Raw genomic sequence first — 24,213 nt, forward strand, 5'->3', positions numbered from 1 at the left:
CATCATAAAATAACGTTAATGATGGCAACAAGGTCGTAAAATCAAAATTTCTGCTATTTCAATGCTGAAACCCGCTGCGGTCTGCGATGGCCCAGAAACTTTGCTACATTGTTGATGCGAAATGAGATGAGTTCTGGGGCTGATGGCGGCGTCAGGGTTGGCAGCCAAGCACACATATCGCTAGATAGCTGCCGTACCACGTGGCGTATGCGTTATATCAAACATATTTTATTACTTTAAAGCCAAGGCATGGTCAGTCGAGAAAAACGTTGGCAAACACATGTGCTTTAAACTGAAATACCATTTAGCTGGGCTGCAGGGTCAGCTACTTTTTAAGTATTGTATAGACGCTGTGCTTACCTTTTGTGCACGTCGCATAGACGAAAATCCGCACTTAAACTGGATTTATTTAAGCGCCAACGATTTCGGGTTATTTAAATAAATTTCACATTCAATATACTTGTCAATTTTATTTAATGCGCTGCCAGCGCAACCAGCATGAGAGCTCTTTCTGTGTGTGTGTGAGTGAGCTTGTGTGTGTGTGAGTGTGTGTGCGTCTGTGTCTGCAGGGCGTGCTGGATTTTAAATATTCATTAGATACACGGCAGCCGGCTGGGTAAGGGTAAGGCACAAAGACAATCCGGCGAACCCTTTGCACCCGAGGTCAGGGTCGCCCTGGTAACTGTGGCGTGCGCCAAGTGAGAAACGACATTTGAAATTAATTTCAATCAAACAAACTGTGAGCCCCAACGACCCAATTCATTCGGTATTGAAAATTGTAAATTGAATAGGATAAACTTCAAAGATACAGGCATTAAGTTCGACAGTCTAAATTCAATGAGTTTTGCGCCATTTTGCGGTTCATTGTGCGCCCAGTTTATTGCCTGACCAGGGGTTTATATATCGCGTGCTCAGATTTTATCACTGAGGCGTTAAAATGTCGTAAATGGCTGTCGCTCTGTCGTTCTGGCTGCGGCCTAAGTAAATCAGCATAAAACTTAGCTAAATGAACACAATCAAAATGCGAGCCAGCTCCGAATTGCATATGTCCATTTAGACATCAGCATAGACAACGCCGAGAATTGAGTTACACACAGCTGGCAGCACTTGTTTGTCCTCTCGTCAATGTCCCTCGGCCGGATTGTGGTTGCGTTCCAAATGATGCCATGCTTAGAGTTTGCCTTTTGGCCTCATTCTTTCAAAAATATTTGCAGCAAAAGGCAGTAGCTGTAGGAACAGCGGCAACAGCAGCAACAACAACAACAACAACAGCAACAATGACAAAGCAATATGGTAAACTATATAAAAATTTGCCAGGGCAGCGCCCCAATGCCCCAGCGGCCAGGCTGCTGGACAAAAGGTCAGAATAACAACAAGAACAACGGCATCGTCATTGTCGTCATTATGCTGGGCCTGGTCAAGTGGCTGGCCGTCTGACTGGCAGACAGGCCGGACAACAATTCCAGCCTCGAACAGCAGCGTGCAGAGCAACAATAAAGACTTTTACTATCCTAATAAAAGACAAACAAAGGACTCCTGGTGATGATTCCGCTGCTCTCTCTCTCTCTCTCTCACTCTCTCTGTTGCTGGTACCGCTGCTGCTGAGAAGCATTCTCGTATCGCAATTTTCATTATTTTATTTGCCTATAAACGAAGCCATATTTTTGCAAGTGTATGAAGCCAACATGGATAAAGCTGATTCTATACATCTATAACCTACCCTCCCACACACACACACACACACACACAGAGAGAATTTGCGACAACATTTGTTTATTCGCCTACTCCGCACACAGTTTTAAGCAAAATAAGTAATTAAAAATGTCATAAAATGGGCAGTTTGAGGCCCGCTTCGTAGATATATATTCGTGGCGTCGAGAGGGAGGTTGCAGAGCTCAATAAAAATCAATGCCGACAGACTGGGGCCGACAAAACGATGTCCGTTGTCAGTCGGCCGGTCGGTTGGACAGTCGGTTGGTCAGTCGGCCAATTGCCGGGTCAGTTGGGGTCAGGCTTTCCACTTTAAACGATAAACACGGCCGGCGACAAGAACAAAAACAACTTGTAAGCAATTAAGGCAGCGTATTGACTCGCCCGCTGCCGCTTTCTGTCTGCGTATATTGAAGATAGCACATGTAACAGCAACTATCTCTATAAATATATTAATATGTACGCATACATGTACATATGTCTGTTGTTTTGCTTGTGTAAACATGTTGCCTTCGGCTCCACAAGAAACCTTGCCTCTTGTTCGACCAGGGCAATAATGTTGTTACCCAAACTTACAGCTAGGTAGAATATGAATAGAGTTTTTCATATGCAAGTAGAAAATACTAAATATTTATTACAATCTTAGCTGAATTCGAAAACCAAATACAAAACAAAATACGTATTCATAATATATTCAAAGCAAAGTAAATGAAATAAACTTTTAAGGTGTCATTTGTTCCACAAATATATTTATATTTTTATAGCCATCCACCTACGCTAATGATTTTTGGTCTTTATTATTTTCCATCGCCTAAATACTTTAAAATATCGTTGGCGACATAAAAGAGTGCATATATATGTTAAAGATAGCTGTGCATTTATTTTTAAACTACAATAAAATTTACGATATTTTGAATATTTATTACCATCATATTTTTATTACGATAATATTTCCTGTATCCTATCTGAACTAATTTCGAGCGCCACTCAACCCTCAATTTAATCCCAATGAATTGACAAACAAGTAAGAGTGTTCTGGCCCGGGTTACTCGACTGGGAGATACCAAGGAAGCACAGATATTATTTCTTCACTATATCGAATATTGAATATTGTGTTTATTAAACTCTCTTTTGAAATCTTTGAATATGTCATAGAAAAATGAGAAAAATGAAAGCTCCCATAACGAACACGTTCCAAAACGAGCAACCCTTCATTCGCGGAAATTATATTTTGAAAAATTTATTTAAAAGTTCTCTCATAAATGAAAGTCACGAACAAGATATGTATTTAATCTCTATCTATGCTACAAAAGAAATTTGTGGTTTCCCCTTTGGACAAATATTTACATATTCATGTCACTCAAAATGGGCTTAAAGAAAATAGGTACCACATGTTTTTTTTTAAATTAAAAACTAAAAAGGTAAAAGGCTTAGTTGGCCAATTAAGGGGTATTTAAATCAAGCGGATTCTGGCTTTTATATCAGGTAGTATTATGCTCAGCTGTCTTTTGTTTATATTTGTATAGTTGAAATTTGTTTCTGTTACTAATTTTTATTTTACATGAAATTCGGTCCATTGACCGACCCACAATGTAAACCGATTTTTGAGTCTTTTCACTTTTTATTTCTGCCCTGCGGACAAATGTTTATGGGCTGGAAATTGAGGTCGTCAGCAATGTGTGTGCGTGCGTGCATTGTTTTTTTTGTGTATGTGTGTGTGTGTGTGTGTGTGTGTGTGTGTGTGTGTGTGTGTGTGTGTGTCTGTGTGTGACTGTTTTATGTGTGTGCATTTATATATATATATATATATATATGCCAGGCAGCATTTGGCTTACGGCTGAAGTGTCTGCCCAGATGCCTGGCTGCTGCCTGGATCGCTAGATGTTTGGCGACAAGCACAGAAAAACAAAAAAAGGAATTTCTCCTTAGTGTGTGCATTTGTGTGTGTATTTGTCTTGCCATTGTTGTGCTGAAGTTGCGCTGTGTTAATGAAATGCGTTGCATTCGGGTTTTTAGCTGGCACAAAACAACTTGCAACTTGCAACCAGCAACTTGCAGCTGGCGGTTGGCGGACGCCGAGGCCGTGCGAAAAGTGTTTCGAATGTCTCCACCTCCCGCTGCCGCCCACTTGGCGAATGTAATTAAATGCAGCACAAAACTACTGCTAGCTGTTGCAGCATTTATGTACAAGTGCACACACACACACACACACACACACACACACACACACACACACACACAGTTTTAAAGTATTATGTAGTTTCCATATTTTTTGAGCATTTTGACCTAAAATGCTTGCAGCCGCAGTCGCAGTAATGTCAAGTATGCTGTAAGCAGCGCTGCCAGCGCAAAGTTAAAAATCAGGGTTTTTATGTCGCATATGCGGCAATTAGGCGCTCTGTGCGAGTGTGTGTGTCAGTGTGTGTGTGTGTACCGCAAAACGACTACAGCAAATGCAATTGCGGGTAATCAAGTAATGCTCATTTGGCAATCAAGAAAAAGGCAACGCCGGATGTCACACACAAATATGAGGCACAGAGGGAGCGGAACACGCACGTCAAATGTGACATGTTAATTCCTTGAGAGCAAACAGAAAACAACATCGTTGCTTCTTGGGCCACGCCCCCCAACCCTTCAGCTGACTGATTGAAGTGCGACGCCCCAGCGATAAGCACATTTAACTGTGTAAACGTGACGCCCCGACGTTGGCTTTTATTTTTGTACCCGCAAATCCTATTAAAAATCGTAAATGCGTAAAAGGTGCGACACTTGAGAGACATTTACATGGACGTGTGTGTGTGTGTGCGTGTGTGTGTGCGTTTGCGGCTGCCAAATTGTGGCTTTATTGCACTTAAAGGTAAAACAGAAAAAAGTTATGGAAAAATACGAGTATGCTTTTGGTTGTGTGTGCTCTACTTAGAGATACCCTGCACCTAGGACTCAAGCGACTTTGCTCACTATTTCTTTCTTAAAAGCCAGCATTAAAAGCTTCTGGTAATTGGCAGTGGGATGGCGAATTAATCAATCAGGAAGTCTAGCATACACATACATACATTCCATATTCAAAAGTTAATATTTTCCAATACATGTGAACGTATTTTTCTAATGTCCTTGTCGCTTTCAGAATGCATCTGTGTCCCTTTAGTGAATAGCTGGAAAACATATCCAAACTAGAATATTGTTTTTTACAGTGTGAATGGATATACAGGGTATAAAGTAATATTAATGAAGCATAAAACTGTTAATGAGGGAATATTTGAATACGAAAATTGATAAGCTTGTGGATTTATCAGCACGAAAAAACATACTTTACAGCACGAAAACCTTACTAATCAATTATTTTAATGACATGAAAAAAGTTCGCCCAGACAGTTAGCCTTAAGAGATACGGTTCAGCTGATGGTGCGATTCTCTATTTGATGTGTTTATTTAAAATTTTATTTTCACAAAGAAGAAAGCAAAAATATTTTATTAAAAAACAACAGAGAAATGGAAAATGAATGGAAGTTAGTACTAATAAACATATTTCTTTCCATGTGATAGTTTTGTCAACTACAATGCAGACATGTGAATTTTTGTCGGAAGAAGGAGGACAGACTCCCCTTTATTTTATTTTAATTTAATTAAGAAAATATGAATGTTTTAAATATGAAAACCGAACTTGTTCTTTTGTGCACTTGAGACGAAACAATTTATATGAATATGTTCAACGAAAGCAGTTCCTTACCTAGTCGGTTGATTAGGCCACAACAGGGACAATGGAGCCGTTGTGCTGGCAACGCCCGACAACAATGAAACTAAATATGGATGGGAGTTGACAAAAATTATTAAAAATTTGTCTTAAAGCAGTTGCTTTGTCAACTACAATGCGTTCATGTGTAATTATGCTTTTTTTGTGCTTTAATTTAAATTAGAAAATATGAAAGTTCTAAACAAATGAAAGGCGAAGGTTTTCTTTTATGCAGCTGATGAGACATAATTGTTATGAGCATGAGCAACGACAGCACTAATGAGTTTTTTACCTAGCGTTTACTCAGTGTGCCATATTGCCCCGTATCACGGACAATAATAAAGAGCATGTCCTTTTAGCTATCCTGATGGGTGCACGCCAACATATTTTTAAGAGTTTCGACTTACTACAGAAATCCAAGGCTGGATTGCGCTATAAATAACATCTCAATGCTTTGAAATCTTAAGAAACAATTTATCATCTTTGAATACTCCATACTTCATAAAATTTGAAGCGACTTACTCTGCTGCCCTCTTGCATTTATTTTAATTTATTTGCCTTGCCCTGCACGATGTAAAAGGCTAAGCGAGTTGCCTTCTTAAAAATAAAAACTTTTTGCTATGCTTTTGCTTTGTGCAAAGAGGAAGAACAACGAAAAAAAAAACAACAACTATAAGAGTAGCAACAAAAAGAAAACATTTAGGCTGACAGTTTAGCTCGTGTGAGCTTTGTGTGCTGAGAAGCAGCAGAGGCAGAGGCAGAGGTAGAGGCAGCGGCAGCCTGTCAAAAAGTTACTTATTTTCTTTTAACAACTTGCATGAGACTTTTTGCTGCTCGAAGCACGCATCCTTGTTGGCATCGCTGTACTGATTGCTGTGTCTGTGCGATGTTTACACTGCTTTTGCTTTTGATAAGGTTAATCAAAAGTTTTTTAATCCATTCTGCATACAGGCAAACATAGGCCAACACACCCACACCCACACACACACACACTTCTCAAAAGATCATCAGCCTCGTGTGTGCTCATTATCCTGCCCTGTTCTGCTTGGTCCTGGAGAAAGGTCCATGCTCTCAGTTACTTTGAGCCCGCGGCATGTTCAAAGCTCTGCCGCTACAAAGTGAATTTCATTAATGCCAAATTATTTGTATGTATGTATTTATGTTTTTAAAGCTTTTGGCAACGAATGCCGCACATGCTATGTATATATATATATCTTTATATAAGTGCCTCAACCACTATGCTGTTTAAAAATCGCATAATTTATGCGCCAAAGTTCAACAAAATCAATTTGGCCACAGTCAGCGCCAAACTTTGCAATTAAGTTCCAAAAGACATTTGGCAAAGTGAACAGCCAATGGGGAGAAAAAGGCTGCTGGTCCACCTGCCAGGTGCAAGCATCGCAACTTTCGCGATAACTTTAAATCATCTAATTATGAGTCCGCCATTGGACAAGCAAGCAAAACCAACAACAACAACAGCAACAGAGGCCAGTGGTAGCAGTGTTTAATTTCCGCTGCTGGCGGCCCGACTGACCACCCTTCTGACCCCCAGTTCCAGTGTCTGCACGGTCCACGAACTGACACTTTACTTCATTTCTGCTGACTGGAATTAATGGCTTTTGTTGGCATAGTTTTAACGCTTGAAGTTCGACTGCGACGCTGTGTACAAAATTTATGCTCGAATTTATTGCAAAGTTTATTAGACAATTCCTTTTTTGCGAGTAATTTTCGCCAAAGAAGCCAACGGAGAAATTTTTGTGTAATTTATGAGCTTCATAAATGACCAAAACATAAAGCCAGCCAAGCTAGAGCCACAGTCAGGCCCAGCCACTGGGCCAACGCTGCGTATGAGCAACGTGCCAATTGCCTTGATTTCAGTTAGCCTGCAGGGCCAAAGTAGCACGGGCAAGTAAGTTGGACGCAGGGTAACGGGGTATAGCAGAGCACTCTGTAACTGGTCTTCACATTACATTACGAAATGATGTCGGCTGAATGCAAAAATGCCATAAATATGAATGAGCTGACGAGTAGCAGCAGTGGACTGTACGCCCCCCAACCACCCATATACTTGCCCGATCCCTTTTGGCCAACTGCTGTACTTTATTTGTTACAACATATTTAACTGTAGTTGCTGCCTGATACAGCCTGCACCTGCCGCGCTGCCTGGCAGCCTGTCAGCCTGTCGGCCAGGCTGCCGTGCTGCCCACGGCTGCCTGTGGCTGCCTTTTAGTTTGCTGCTTTGATTTATGTGGGCAACGGCAGAAACATTTCAAAAGCAACGGCAAACAACGCAAACGGCCAAAAGTGTGTCAGTATATATGTGAGTGTGCGCGAGTGTGAGTGTGTGTGAGCCAGAAGTTTGCTCATAACTTGCCCTGCCATACTGCCCTGCTCGCTGGCCTGACCAAGTGTTTGCCACTTGTTGTGTCTCATCAAAAATGTATTAACGAGCTTGCAACGCAAACGATTCTTATCTGCCAGCGTTGATTTCATTTTGAGCTGCCCTACATGCCACATGCCCCTGCCACAAGTTTGACTTAGATTTGTATCGCTAGCATTTTCAACACGTGCATGCAAAGTTGGGAGGCAGCTGCGACAGCTCCCAGCTTGGGGCTGGAACTGGGCATCTTTCCGCTTTCCGCTTTCCACTTTCCACTTTCCTTGGGCTCGCAAAGTTTTAATGGCGCATTATTTCTTGTTATAAATTATAACTAAGGCGGCGCATAAAAAGCGTTAACATTTAGCCGTGCCAAGCGCCGACGCTTTGATCATTTTAATCACCTGCAATGCCAAATGAGCCACCATCCGCAACAACAAAAACAGCAACAAATCTTAGACTAAGTTTTCCCAACGAAGAATCTGTTCTGAGTTGCATATTTGGTCCATGTCAGTTGTATTCGTGTCTCAGCGCCAAATGCCGAATAAAAAATTTGCAAGCGCACTCAGGAACTTCAAAAAATGGGCGCGGCCTTAGCTCGAAAACAAAAAACCAAACAACAAAAAATGGCACAAAAATATCAACCGCAAGTTTCAAATGGCACTTTATCTTGTGGGCGATGCAGCGCCTGCAAGGCTGCTGCACTTTATTTAGTACAGCGGCTGCCGCAACCACAACAATAATAACAAGAACAACAGCAAGAAGAAGAAGAAGAAGAAGAAGAAGAATTGCAATGACGGCAACGATGCCAGCGACTTGTCTGTGAATTTATGTGGCAAACTATGAGCAAAATAAGCAGCGCCCCAAAAGTTATGAGTTTCGTGTCATAAAATGCCACAGCAACAACAGCAACTGCCACCTGCAAGGGCAACGCGAGTCTATGTGTGAGTGTTTATTGGTGTGTGTGTGTTGGTGTGTGTGTGTTGGTGTGTGTGTGTTGGTGTGCCATGCTGTTTATGCAAAAAGCTCATTTCACGCTTCCGCTTCCGCTTTCTATTATGCCCGAGCACAAGCAGCAGCAGCAGCAGAAAAACAAAATCATAAATTCATAATAAAATAAATATGTATAATTTTATCCTCGTTGAAATGTATTCTTATATCCTTGGCCATGTAGCCGCCGCAAAACTTTAGCTTCAATAAAAATGCCAAATGCGCAAACATAAGCCAGCAAAACAAAGCCAACCTTCCCCCCAACCATTTACATTCCGAAAGAAAAAAACCCATTTCCCACATGTATTTCCACAACTTTTGTGCAGCTCTATAATAAATTAGACAAAATGAAATTAAGCAACGGGTTAATTAGTGGGAATATCGTCGGCAAATTAAATTAAATGCAGCCAGCTGATGAGAGCCAGCTGCAAAGAATGCTAAATTTCATAGAACCGAAACCGGATTTGGAGCTGACTCTCCGAGTGTGGATCGGCCCCTTTGGGGAGGGGGTTGGCGGACTGTCGTAGTTGCAGCAGTTGCTGCTAACTATTCAGAAGCTTTGCATGTCACGCAAGCGACGGCATAGACAAACATTAACCCCAAAATGGCTGGGGCACGCTTCAATCTCAGTCAACATTGTTGTTGTTGTTTCTTTGTAGTAGCTGTTGTTGTTGTTGTTGTTGCCACGCAGCGTGTCGCCAACAATGTGGCAACATAAAACTATTACCACGACGACATGAACGCAACTCCTAATTACCCAGGGATTTGAATTTGTCTTGCGGCATGCACGCACACATCCACCCACACACACACACACACACACATTGCCACACACATGTCCATGTGTGTATTTAAGATGTACGATGGCTTTGAATGCGTCGTATGGCACGTTGGCATCATAAACGACTCTTATCTGCTGCGCCCTTTTCTAGGCCAGGCACAGATATTTGGCCACGCCCAACTCTTGTCTGTCTTTTGCCAAACACTTTTTTTTCTCTTTGCTTGCTCTCTCTCACTCTCTATTTCTCTGTTTTGGCAAGGCTTCTTCTGCCATTTTATGGCTTGTCTTGGCGACGCCGCCGCCGCCATTTTCTTTTCAGTTCATTGCCGCCATCGCTTTCGTCACTTGTCAGCTCTACCCGGTACCCCTCAACGACCCTGACTATTAAGCCCGAATGTCATTAGCTTGTCTCGTTTATCTTTTGATGAGTGTAAAATAAAAATCGTTCAACTGAGGGCTGGATGGTAAACTCTGGCGGCAGCAGCAAATTATCAAGACTTTCAGCCAGTGCCTCTCTTATAGCCTCTGTATCTACATGGGATCTTCAGCAAGTTAACTAGCTGAAAGTATTTCTAGTGCTGCCTAATGGCCAATTGCATGTCTTTTGGCTGCTTCATAAACATATTTTTACATCTACAAGTTTATCTGATCCAATAACTGAGAATATATTCAAGATACCTACTAAAAGATACGCACACATGAGGATGCAACCACATGAAGATACCGATGCATGCATTAAACTTTGTTCTTTAATCCCAAGTATTTGAATAGGTCCGTAAGGAGCCAGAATTGAATTAATGCTGTAATTTATTTATTAAATCATATAAGAAGATTTTCAGTACACATGAATATTATTAATAACTATTAAGAAGTAGTCGGGTAGTCGTGTATCTAGATGGACAATCCTGCTTTGGAGTCCATCTGTCACTTACACTTGCACACAGCCACATTTGCAATAGTTACAGGGTATAAAAACATCAAAATATATATCCAGTCCATGCTTTAAAGTTTTTGCTGCTTATTTGAACCTTAAATACCTACCTTCAATAGTTCTTAAAGTATTTGGTTATTTTCGTTATATTTTATTTTATTTTTTTAATATGAATAATTCACTTTTTCATTTCCTGTCGCAGGTTATCTTTTTTGTCCAGCTTAAAATTCAGTTCAAGTCACTTTCTTTTATCACTTAGCAATCTTTCGTAGCATCTTTTATTCCATGAGCTGCTTATCCCGTAGTTGAATTTTATCAATCTGTTTGCCCGTCCCCCCACCATGCCACATTTCTTAATATAGCTTGTGGTGTTGTTCGCGTATCTTTTTGCAAATCAAGTATACGCACCGTCGAACGCGGACTGTCCAGCAATATTTCAGTCACCTATTCCCTGGCGAACTTTATATGCCATTCGCCCCTCTGTTTTTTTTCTGCCTAAGCTACCACTTAATCCAGTCGCCTCGATTCAGGAACCCCCACTCTGGCACGTTCCATTCCCCCGGTGCCATAACCTCCTGTGTGTTTGCGTGCACACCGGGGCACGCGTTGTTTAGTTGGCCGTGTTGGATTGTTGTTGCTGTTGGATCGCTATAAGCCCTTAATTAAATATTAAATACGCCTAATTGCGCATTTCATAACTCAGGCAACGGCAAGTAATTAATTATTTAAGTTAAACTAAATTGAGCTCAGCCAGTCACGATATACGCACAAAGTTTCAGCCCGGCGGGCAATGTAAGCCAATATCTTCCGTGAGCTGCCTTGCCTCATTGCTTGGTTGTTGCCTGTTGCAAGATTATGCTGCTTATTTGTAAATTAACAAGTAAAAAGCAGCGCCGATAGACAGGCAATGGAAAATTCCGTGGCTTATGAACAATAACCAAGTGAAAACGGCATGTGAGTGACTTTGACGTGGAAACTGATGCGAGTTGTGCCCCGAGCGTTGCGATATTTATGCAACTCGCATTTGCTGGTATACGGTTTATTTTTGAAGCTTTCTTTGTGCTTGCGTAAACATGTATTGAATTTCCAGCCGATAATCTGATAAACGGCAAAGATTATTAGCTCGTGCTGCCACACGTTGCCAACACAACTTAAATGATTGAAATTGGAGCCGAGAAATCACAACACTGCCGTCCATTGTTCGGCCACAATTTGCCCAACTTTTCAGTGGTTAGAAAACTTTCACAACACACATAAACAGACGTAGAGTGAGAGGAGCAATAGCGACAGGGTCGGTTCTGAGAGCAACTTGCTCCAAAAACTATTTTCATAAATAGCAGCGGACAGCGCCAAATGCAAACAGGGCCCCGGCGTCGTCTGGACTTCGTCATTGCCTTCTTGCCCGGCAGCCCGGCAGCCCGACAGCAGGCAGCGACGGACAGTCAGAGCTTGAATCCTTTAAGTTTCCTTTGTTCAAAATATACTAATGCCCGTTTTTCACCATGTGATTTATCGGTTTCGAGGTTTACAGTTCGAGTTGCAAATGCATTTTCCGTGTTTGCCTCAGCCAGCCCGCAAGCCGAGCGGACGGCAGACTTTGGACTTTGGCATTGCCAGCAACTAACTAATACAAACTTCAGATGGCTTTCATCTGATTCTCGGCTTTATTCTTCCATCTCTCTATTTTTCTCCCCAACTCTGCTTCGCAATCTCACCCCCTCTCTAGCGTTCTATCTGTTTGTATCTTTGCGTGGGTGCGCAAACTTTTTGGCTTTCAAAATGTCAACTCATTTGAGCTTGCTTTTTTCTACCCTTTTCTGTTATAATAACTTTGCGATAAAGTTTGCAACACAATGAACAGCATTTTTCTTTATCTTTTGGATTGTGCAACAACATTATGTACTTCCCTTTTCATTGCATTAACTAATATTACCCTTTACCATAATGCACTTTCAATCACAATAGTCCTGCTTGGGTCGAGTGAATATAATTAGTAACAGTTAATCCCGATTCAATATTGATTGAAAATTTGTTTGGTCAAATTATCTTTAATTGGTTCCAAACATTTTACATACAACTTCTTTACAAGTACAAATACCAAAATGTCGAAAATGCATTATTTGATCTTATTGAAAACTTATTGAAACAACCAGCGGGTGTTCCGCTGCCATGTCCGGGACAAGTCACTTGCTCCAAATTTTAGATAAGTATTACTTTTGTCCATACTATCTCGATATCCACGCTTATTTGAAAATATACCTAAAGTTCAACGAATCAAGAGTCAACGGTTTCCCCCCATGTTAATATTGTGATGGGAATCTTGATCTAGAGAAGCGTCTACAAACCCTTGAGCGAGAGAGTTAAAATATTGAGCTTTATTAGTGCTTACAATCGATTATTTTTCGAAATATTGTTTGTATATTGTCATTCGATTCATTCAGTCATTCGATTCATTGCAGTTGAAAAAGATGGGCACACTTCTTATAGAAAGAAACAGGCGGACATGACAATATTCGCTCGGCTACTTAGTACTCTCTTCTGTGAATGTTATCTATTTTTATATGTTACATATGCATATTACTGCGCAATGCGTTATCATCATGGCCAACCAAATTTGGGCCACTTCCGGCCGCATCGACCGCATGTACTCAGTGCAGCAATTAGCTGGTGCCGGAGTCAGCTGCAAGTCGAAATGGCAAACCGCATTTAGTACTTGATTCAATTTTGAACAGGAGGCTACGGCAAATGGGGCATCCTGTACTATCTGTGATGGATAGCAAATAACTCATTAGTCTGCCACTTATAATTAAAGCCAAATCTTGGGATCCGATTGTGGCCATGCTTGCTGACCAAGTCGAGCAGTTGTGGCTATGATCTGCATGCAACACTGACACTATTATCATAAAAAGAAAATATGAAACCAAAATCAATGTCCTCTCAGGAAGTGCCTTGGCAATTTGCAATCCTTTGTGTCATTACACAAAGCTTCCGCAGGGTCCTGGTGAGTGTCGCCTGCAGCGACACGCTGCTGCAATCAAAGCGTCTCAAATCACCAGCAGCATCAGGAACAGGAGCAACCGGCGTATTAATCCTTCATTGGCAATCAGGAATTTTGCCTTTGCCGTTGCCAATCCCCTCGCCAATGCCTTTGCCACTCTGTGAACCTGTGATGAACTCTGTCCCAGAAACGGAAGTTGTAAAAACGCCAACGCCGCACAAAGCAAACATAGAAGGAATTTTTGGTGGCTGCTGGTTGCCTTTATTGTGCGGCACTCTTGATGCTTGGCTAACCAGTGGCATGGAACCGATTATAGTATTCCGTATTTGGATTGAGATTTGCCTGGGGGCATTCGTCAAACGATGCAGCAACTGAGGCAATTGTTTCGCCAAGTTTCGCTTTTCGCTTTGTTCATTATGCGCCGCCTTCGTTCTTCTTTATTCTTTTTTTTCCCTTTGTGCTGCCATTGTGCTGAGGCAAAGCATAAACACAGATTGATTGATTAGAGGCTCGGCTCCTCAGTCTGAGGAACTTCTGCAGAGCCTGGCAGCTGGATTTATCGTGTGTGTGGCAGACACTGTGGCACTAAACCTAATGAGTGGCCCTTGAGCGAGTGTCGCATCAATCAAAGGCGCATTTAACGCTTTATATAAATAAGTATTTGTTTCCTACATATCTATGTAAATATATATATGTGTGTGTGTTGGCAGCGATTTCTCTTGACTTGCGATTATTGTTTTCGTGTAGCTGTGTGCGCTGGTCTGACAGCTGGCGATTAACAAATGAATCATATAGTACGTATATACGTGAATGATGGCCCCCGACACACGGCTGTCTGAACACTTTAAGTATGGTTGAGCCTGGACTCAAGTTGCCATTGTTAAAGCCCACCTTAATCGGCTAAGCAAGCCAATTTCTGCTCATATTGGCGATACCTATCTGCAAATTGGCTACGTGGCCGGCTCAAAGGGCGTAGATTGGCATTAAATAAACTAAGACTGAAACTGAAACTGAAATCAATAGTGTTGGCAATTGAGAGCAGCCAGGATGCCGCAGCCTCACTGCTGGGTCAGCATTGTTGCACGTCATGACTTCCGTCATGGACACCAGTCAGCCATCTGTGACCTGGCACTCTATCTCTCTATCTCTCTCTTTTTTTATTCTATGCCACGAAAGAAATGTCAGTACCCACCTACAAGTACAGACAGCACCTATACTCGTGCCGATAGCAGTGCTGACACATCCTGTTGTATCTCATTCTCATCTCACTTAACTCAAACTCTCGTTTATCTCTCGCTCTATCTCTCTCTCTCTCTCTCTCTCTCTCTCTTTCTCTGTTCCTCTGGCCTTGAAGCAAAGTGCTCATTATCAGTTGAAATGTTGTCAATCACGGGATTCCGTTTGTTTTGTTTTGATTTGACTTTCAATTGAATTTCCAATTTGAATAAGCAACGTTAGCATTGCCACCCTCTGCCCCCCCCCCCCCCCCCCCTACCACGCCCTCCTTAGCTACATCTTCTCTCCGCGCTAAGCTTCACGCAGCTTCCGAGGCTCAGCTCTTATGATGAGTTCGCGGCTTATTGGTAAATTGCAAACTTTCTACATAAAAAATTAATTTGATTATTTTTTCAGAGTTTCCGGCATTTTGCTAGCGTGCTTAGACTTGCGTTAATGACGTCATAATCAACTGTTTTATTACACTTAAAAAAAAGTTAGGGTCGCCCTACACACACACATACACCCACAAGCATACACACGCACACAGAAGGCGAGTTGCTTTTATTGAGCTTAGCTGTAACTTTTTTAATTATACTTTCAACATTTTGCCATTAGAATTCGTTTGGTTTTTGTCTACAAAACGGCATTTAAATAGAATAAAATCAAGATTTATTGAATTATTAAGTGCCGAAACGTTTTCTTTATGCCTCGTATCCATAAAAATCAGCAAAAAGAATCATAAAGTTATGCGCATGTAATTATATAAAACAAAAAAGAGACAACTCAAACAACAGGTTTTTCTGTAATTATATTCCTCGGACCATTGCATTTAGAATCGAGTTTTCAAAAATGCAAATATACTCATATAATTTACTCACCCTTTTTCTCGATTTTTAAGAAAGAAGATGTATATTGTAGAATAAACAACTTTCAGTAAAAAAGATTAACTCATTGAAATACTTTTAGAAAGGGTCTTTTTTTTGAGAAAGAGGAAGTGTATTTATTTGAAAATGTTTATATATAAAGTAAGTAATTTAAATAAATTTAAAATGAGCAAATTCCTCAGCCCAAAATTAACGCAGATTTGTAACTTAAATAAAGGGCTAGAGGGCACAGCAGTCGGTCGGAAGTCGTCCGGCAGTCATATTGACGCAGTAGCGAAGTTTATGTTTCTGATCGAAAATTTTAATTAAAATCATAATGAAATAATTGAGAGTTTGTTGTTATAAAATTTATGCGTAATAGAAATTTCGGAAATTCCCATGGCATGAGCAATAACAAAAGCAGCAGCAGCAGCAGAACCAGCCAACAATAACAATCGGGCTAGTAGTTGGGCGGAATGCGGGAGCATGGGATAAGGTCATGACAACCACAAGGAATTTGCATTTGTATTGGTACATCATAACGGAGACTGACTCCTAGAACGCTGCCCGGTATACCATATAGCTGCGTGCTGCGGCGTTCACAGCCATAAAACAAAGACATTAAAGTTGAAATGATGACCCGGGCTTAATCGACTTGCCAACAATAATATTTAAATTTAATTTAAATGCTCACATGAGAGCAGGCATGCCGGCTAACAAATCGAAGGACACGCATCCCAATATCCTGGACAATTTGCAAAACGCTTATGGTTGTAGATAAAATGTCGAAAAGGTTTCTCCGACAACTCGATGGGCTTGCAAAATGCACAGCTCGCATCTCAGCCAGTAGTTAGTTAAATGGCTTTCTTGTATTTTGTTACTGCCTTCTTTTTTTTTGTTGTTGTTGTCTGTGGTTAAGGGACAATAACTTTGAGTCTCTCGCTTAAAAGCACAAAATGATTGGAGAGTTGCTTGGCGAACGAGCCGACCCGATGCCCGTCTAATGGCACTTTACGCAATATTGTGCGTATTGGAGTATGTATTTGTGTTTTTTGAAAATGCCATTTAAGCTGCGTTCCAGAGCTTTATGTTTATGTGCTGCTTACTCGAATTGCTAAAGAGCCAAATAACTCTAAGTCCTGACGCCAGGCTTAAGTTCTTAGCTCGCCCTGAGTTAATGCCTTAATATCATTATCAAATTTTGTTGCTTGGCAATGTGCCACATTTGTAACTTTTGACCATTAGCTTTTGTTTTTGTGGCCACGACAGCATAACACTGTTGCTCGATATCTTGTTTTTCTGCTTGTTGTTGCTATCGTAGCTATTGTTGTTGTTGTTGCTGTTGTTGTTGTTGTTGTTGTTAGTTGCGGTCTAATTGATACAATGAAACAGCAGCAAGAAGAGCAGCAAACCGAACAGCCAAGTCGTCAGGAAAGTTCCAACTGCAACTAGCAGCTGACAATTGTTTTCAATGCTGTGGTCAGCTTTCTGAGCATATGTCTGCTTGTCCGTCAGTCTGTCTATTCGACTGCCAATCAAACACACACACACACACCCGTACACACACATTGAATCTATTTGAAATGTCAGACACCGGTCGGTGCTCGTCTTCCATCACACTGTGCATCGAGCTGCTGCTGGTGCACGCTGCGTATGGGTATTGCTAACATGAGTCTATGTGTGTGTGTGTGTGTGCGTATGCGTGTTGATATGTGTGTGTTTGTGTTGCTTAGTTAAAGGTTTTTGTCTTGCTGCAAAGTTTTTAAGCACGTCGACGCTGCTGAAACTTGCGTACGCGTGTCATTTAAAAGCCTTAGAAAGTTGTCAAACTGACAAAGGATGTGCGTTATACGGGAACAGCGGCAGCGACAGCAGTCGCTGTGACTGTGGCTGTGGCAGGGTGCATGTGGCAAGTTTAACAAGCAGGCCAGGCCAGTTATCAATAAGCACGAGAGCATCAATTCAAATATGATTACATACAACTTGCAACATGCAAGTTGCAACTTTTACTCACACATGCGTCTAACTCTCAAACTCTTTGCAGCGCAACTATAAAAATGGGCAGCCATGGCGGAAAAGTAAAAGGACGAAGATCCTGCGTGCTGAGACCGAGGCAAAGCTTACCCGCTTTGCATGCAGTATTCAATATGCTGGCTTTGAGCTGCATTATAATCTCCAATTTATTGCCGAGCGGTAAGTATGCTTACACAAATAAGTGTAGCTTATACTACATTCATAAAATAGTTTAGTTAAGTTCGTATATTTGTCTGTCTGTCTGTCTGCCTGCCCTTTGTGCCTCTTTGTCGGCTGTTGCCGCTGCATTTATTATGCAAGCTACGTGCTCAAATGTGGTTACAATTGATTATTTAATTTTCCCCATGACTGTTAACATTATGCATTGCACTCCACCCACACTCGTGCATAAAAAAGCACGCACACTCGTTAACCAGTCAATTTATAAAATATTACACATAATTCACCCGGCACTCGCCACGACCAGTCGAGCTGAACTGTAAAGCGTTTGATGAATATTGGTTTGTTCAATTAAAGCTGCCATAATTCGGCCTACCGCATTGGGGTCAGCCAATTGACCAGTTTCAGAGAGGGCATTTCTACTCTTCAGGAGTTATATAATTTTCAATTATTCTGATGCCGTCAAGGGATAACGCTTATAAAATCATTGATAGATTTTAAAATACGATTGATTTCATAGCGATAACAATTATGCAACAGATTACACGACTGTCACATGTCAAAGTAAAATATAACATTCCTTTTATTGTTATCCACATTATCAAAATAAACATTTTATCCTTTGGGCAGTGGTAACGGACTATCTAACTACGTATTTGTATTTCAAATACAAATAATAAAAGTCCAAATCAGTCAGACCCTTTTTCCGTCCATCTAAATGGCGACAAATTAAGTTCATTATGCCGCATCGCTCATACGCCGTGTTGCGCACGTTTATGCAATGTTAATTGTTTAACAGAGCATGCGCCACATTTCTCAATTAAAGCAAAGGGCGACAAAAAAAAGAAAATGCACATGAATACGAAAATAAAAATTAAATAAATTGCATTAAATTCAAGCCGCACGGTGCTGCTCGATGCATTGTCATAAATTAACATGTAAACGGATCCGGCTGCAGACACCCACAATTCCAACTGCTCGCGCATCCGATCCCTGAGCGCGTGTAATTAAGTTTTTATGCCGTGACATAATCGAGTTCAAACCGTAGGCTTTTCCATGAGTCCAATGGATTCCGCTCGCCGTAAAGTTCTCGATGCGATGCACTTTAACACACACTTAAATGGCTCGCAATGTTAACAGGAATGGACATAGGACTGCATCATAAGCTGATTACTTTTTTCAGCTGGCCTTAATGTGTATCTCTCATCCTTTGCTTTGCTTTCCTTTTTTCACTTGTACAGCTCATGGACTGAAGGATCTTAAGATATTCGTGCCGGAAGCAGTCATCATGGGCAATGCAGCGACATTGTCCTGTCAATACGATTTGGAGAAGGTAAGTGAGACTTCCTTGGGGAATGAGTGCGACAATTGAAATGGGAATGAGCACAGGAACGGACACGGGCTCGAGAACGACGGCGACGGCTTGTTTAATTATTATAATTACTAGCACTTTGTCTTCGCTGTCGTAGTCCTTATTCTCGTGCTCGTACTCGTACTCGTACTCGTTGTCGAGGACGTATCCTTCTTCTTCTGTTGGCGGCCATCCAGTCAACCTTTTCATTAACGCTGCTTCTTCTTCTTTTTCTGCAGGCGGCGCTGTACTCGGTGCGCTGGTACTTTGGCCAGGAAGAGTTCTATCGCTATGTACCACGCGAGGCGACGCCCACATTTGTCTTTCCTGTTGCAGGCATTAATGTTGATGTAAGTGAAATTAAGCATGCGATCACACAGGGCTTATCTCGCCGGTCTCTTAGCCAGGCGTCAGCACGCCGATTGTTATTAAATAAATAGATTTATTGTGTTTTCATTTTTTCATTTTTTGTCAATTAAACGTACAAATCGGGCAGAATTTCCCGCCGTAGTGCCGCGTATGTGTCTTGTTCGTTGCAGCAAAGTTTGCATTTCAACAAATGGAATTGCGAAAACATTCAAATATTGTGTAAATATTTATTTAAATGTGCACAATGGCGACTGGGGCGCCAAATGCAGCCTGCGGCAACAACAACACCAATAAAGCTGCCGGCCACGCTGTCCCTGTCTTTCTTTACTCTCCCTCTCTCACTCTTTCAACCACAGTAGCTGGCAGTTATGCGCAATTTTTATTTGCCATTTTCTGGCAGTGTCATGTAAGTGTGTGAGTGTGTGAGTGTGTGACTGTGTGTGTGTGAGTCCTGCACAATTTGAAAAGTGCGAATACAACTAACTGAAATATTGCGCAATGTGCAAAATATTTTATGGCGCGACTAGAAGCAACTGAAGCAGAGCAACCTCGCGCTGAATACGTTTCGCATTCATGTTTGTATATATACCCTATATTTCAAATATAGTTGGGTGTATTACTTTCTGAACGTACGTCGTAACAGCTTGTAATGAATGCACAGATTGATTTACATCGAGTAGAAAACAATCTCTCTGACTTAGGTAGTCAATTACCAAGTAAGTGGAGCTTAAATGATTTTCATGTAAGGCATGTAATAGTTGATCATATCTGCAGAGCCCCAGTGCTTGCTCTGTACTGCACTCATTAATAAAAACAACAGCCGCAAAGTACGTAATAAATTGCGGGCCAAGTGCAAAGCGACAACATTTTTGGGACAACATTTAGAATGTTTCTCAAACCGAAACATTTTCCAAGGCTCGCATATTAGTTGAATACTTAAATCAATTTTCTGCTTTTCCTTCAAGCTTATAAAATAATACTTTAAATTATGATTAACAAATTCAAATGATAGCGTTTATTTTGATTGACCAACCCACATACCCGAGGGCACCCTACAATGCGCCACAGGCGCTGGAAAAAATCGCTTGTCGTATAATCATAAATAAATAAAATCGAATTTGCCATGAACAACATTTTTGCATGTCTTATTTTTTTGAACACGAAATATAAATTGAAAACTCATTCGCCCGCACATAAAATTTCCAAACTCATTTACCAATACTCCATGGAACATTTTTCAAATTCGCAAGTGGCCGACCTTAAATAATAATAAATAATAGCATCAAGAGAAGGGCCCGGAAGATGGGGCAATGTTTGTTTTACCCCATATAGTACAATGCGAAACAGGGCGAAATATGCGCTTATGAGTATAATTTGCCACCCGCCCACCATATCCTGTCAATGTCTGCCATTTCACTCGCACACTCTCTCTCTTTCGCTTTCTGTCTCGCTCTTTGAAACCCAAAGGGATGGAGGGGAACAGGAGCAGAAGAGGCCACATCAATCAGCGGTAGCAGCAATCGGACTTGATTAATTTGTTCTGATTGTGTCTTTAATTTGCGCTCTATGCGGTAGCTGGGAAAATAAAAAGAAAGACAAAGAGAAGAATTATAAAAACGAGGGAGAGAAAAACTCCGTTCAATACGAGCAGCCCTGTGGAAATGTTAATTTGCCACTAATTGGCATTCAAAAGCATTTTCGCACTAATTAAATATTTCGATTACAGTTGCCTGTAACTGGTTGAGGGGGAGGGGCGGCGTTTGGTGAAGCAATTTAAGCAGCTAGCATTTCATGTTAATTATATTTTATGTTTTATTCTGAATATTTTGATGCCGTGGTTCATATAGTCAGCGGATCGGAAACTAAAAACCCTCCACTGGCATTGGAATCAATGCGCATATTGTGTAGCCTACTTAGGGGCGCGGCATGCTCAAGTGGCATTAAGGACTAAACTACAATTTTTAATTTAAGCAAATTCGCTTTTCTCTGTGCTAAAACAAACGGACTACTTGAGATGCAATGAGCTATGAACCGCAAAAGGTGAAAAAGCCCACAGCCACAGAAAGAGGCAACAAGATGGGTGAGAGGCGGGTCAGAGGCGAGCGTCGTGTCCATTGGTTAATGCAAATGATTTAGCAAACGTGCGCTTTGCAATTAAGTTTGAAGGTTATTCTCAGCTTGGCAGCAGCAGCAGCAGCAGATGTCGGTCATATTGAAAGGCAGCTTTTGAAAGTGAAAAAATAAACACAGCAAAAGAAAAAGAAAACGAAAATGAAAATATGCCACACCCCAAGGCAACGAATCGAAATGAAGCACCACGTTTTCTAATTTACATTGATAGCTGCTGCGGGTGCTGCTAACGAAGGCAAAATTCAAAGGCCATCCAGAGCCACAAATGCAAATTGAAATGGAATTTTTAAGTTATGCCAAGGCAAACATGACACTCACACACACAGAGTGATCACTGTACAATCTGCACTTGGAGTGTGGGAATACGAATGTGCCGGTGGCTGAGACAAGTCGGGCTAAGTAAAGAGATGCAGGCGAAATGGTGGCAAGTACCATAATTGAGATTAAAACATTATAACTTGACTTGTTTTACTTTTCCTAAATCATTTCAAGCAGCTAAACACGCTTAATGAGAAAAGTTCAGGCCGTGGCTATTATGATTATGCATATGCATTTATATCGGTGTGCATGTGTGCATGTATGTCAGCGTGTGTGTGTGTGCGTGTGTGTGTATGTAGGCAGACCATATAGAGCGATAAGCGTGCATTCAGAGTCACACTCGTGCTCGGGACAACACTTGAATGGCAGCTGCTTCTGATACTGCTGCTGCTGCTGCTGTGACTGACATGCAATGCACTTGTCAGCGGGGGCGGGAGCGTGGGCGTGGGCATGGGCGTGGGCGTGGCTAGCCGACCAACCGACCAAGTGCACTTCTGTCGTCCACTTGAGCGTTATTGGAATGTAAATGTATGCAGATCAAGGCATGGGCACAGACAGCAAGGGGCGCCTGATTGTAGACCCCCGCGACGCGCCAACAAACTTCAAAAGTCATTCAACATAGAAATATGTATACCTTGCCCACAACCCCACCCAACCACCCCAACCCCCCTGGGCACACATGTCGCATGTCACTCGCGACAAGAACAGCAACGATTACTGCGCTGTGGTTATACAAAAAGAGAAATAATAATCATCATGTTAAATGTAATTAAATTTTTAATTTAGAGACAGCGTCGTCAGCCACGTTGGCAATCTTCAATTAAAACACACAATTACCAGGGCCACCCGCTGTGCCAGGCGGCGGGTATATGCCAGCCAGGGGGGAGAGTGGAATATAGGGTGCCAGTTACAGGAATAGGATATGCCAAGTGCTCAAAACTTTTGCGGCTTATTCATTGTCCGCAACAATAAAAAATCCGAAGCGAGCAACCAACCAAACGGCCTCTGTCTGAGCCTGGGCCTCGTCCTCTTGCTCGCACTCATCCTTGTCGGTCGGACGGACCAGAAATTTGTGCCCCGAAAACTTTTTGCACACTGTCAACACGGAAGGAATTATTCCGCATTAAGTTCGCGGTAATGGCGGCGGCAGTCACACACCAAGTGTCCTCTGGTCTAGTGTCCTCTCCCGGCATTGTTGTTGTTGCTGGCGTTTGCTTTTAACATTGTTAATAACCCGACACGCCTCCGCCTCGCATTTATGCACAGCAATGTGCCCTTAAAATTAATGCACTCGCCGCCCGCCTGCAGAAAAAAGAAGACGCAGCCGGCAACAGAAGTGGCCAAAAACTTTGCGCCCGGCATGAGCCAGCCGACCAGACCACCCGCAGTTGCTGGATAAATTTGGCTTGTTTTGGCCCTGGCTCCTCGTGGGTAGGCGCACAGCTCTGAATGTTGTTAATTAGATGCACACTGGGCGAGGCCACAGCCTCAGAGCGTTTTAGTTGTAGCCGTCGCAGTCGTTGGCCTTGGAACTTGCAAAAGTTTAATTGAGCACTGCTTGGAGAGTGATATATTTTACTAATTCTCTTTTTTTTAAGGTTTCATAACAAATTGCCATTATTGCAAGTTAATTTAATGTTGCTAGTCTTGATTTTACTCAAATTTTAAGACAGCTATTTACCACTCATATCCCCTATAAAAGTTATAGTTTACATAGAGTGCAGCTTGAAGCTAATAAATAAACGAAATACCTTTCACGAGCATTTCCCATCAAAGATACGATACACGCATCATTTTTACAAAGAATGGAAAACAAAAAAGTATTATTCAACCTTATTATTCGATTTATCCACTTGCGGGTGGAAAATCTTAAAACCCGTGATAAAAGAACTACAGCAAAAATATCAGCTTCTTAGCTCTTACAGTGAAAGCTGTGCCAGTCAGGATAAATCATTTTGAATATGTTCGTAGCGACAAATTATATTTACCAGAATGCTTCAGTTTTATATTAAGCAAGTAAAATTACTTACTACATTCGAGATGCTTTAATAAAACCTTCGTTCATTAATCTAAAATACATTTTACAAACGTAAGTGATATGTGCAAAGTAATAAAATGCATTGAATGTGTATAGAAAGCCAAAGTTTACTTATGCCTGCAATAAAAGTAATTGCAAAGCTTGCATGTACAGCACAAAGTTGTGCTTTTACGTAAGAGATTATTATTAAAGTTTCGTTTCGCAAGCATTAATATA

At 41.5% G+C, this 24,213-nt stretch overlaps 1 protein-coding gene across 1 annotated transcript in view; it reads left to right on the top strand.

Moving 5' to 3' along the window:
- Positions 1-24,213, top strand: part of LOC115764156 — a 62,439-nt gene that overhangs the window by 32,275 nt on the left and 5,951 nt on the right. The window contains exons 3-5 of the mRNA XM_030707032.1: positions 17,643-17,791; positions 19,033-19,124; positions 19,382-19,492. Of these exons, the coding sequence (XP_030562892.1) occupies positions 17,656-17,791; positions 19,033-19,124; positions 19,382-19,492 (339 nt within the window). The 5' untranslated portion in view covers positions 17,643-17,655. The remainder of the gene's footprint in view (positions 1-17,642; positions 17,792-19,032; positions 19,125-19,381; positions 19,493-24,213) is intronic.

The sequence above is a fragment of the Drosophila novamexicana genome, unplaced genomic scaffold (assembly GCF_003285875.2).
Source record: "Drosophila novamexicana strain 15010-1031.04,08,12 unplaced genomic scaffold, DnovRS2.1 tig00000817-arrow-arrow-pilon, whole genome shotgun sequence".
Taxonomy (NCBI): domain Eukaryota; kingdom Metazoa; phylum Arthropoda; class Insecta; order Diptera; family Drosophilidae; genus Drosophila; species Drosophila novamexicana.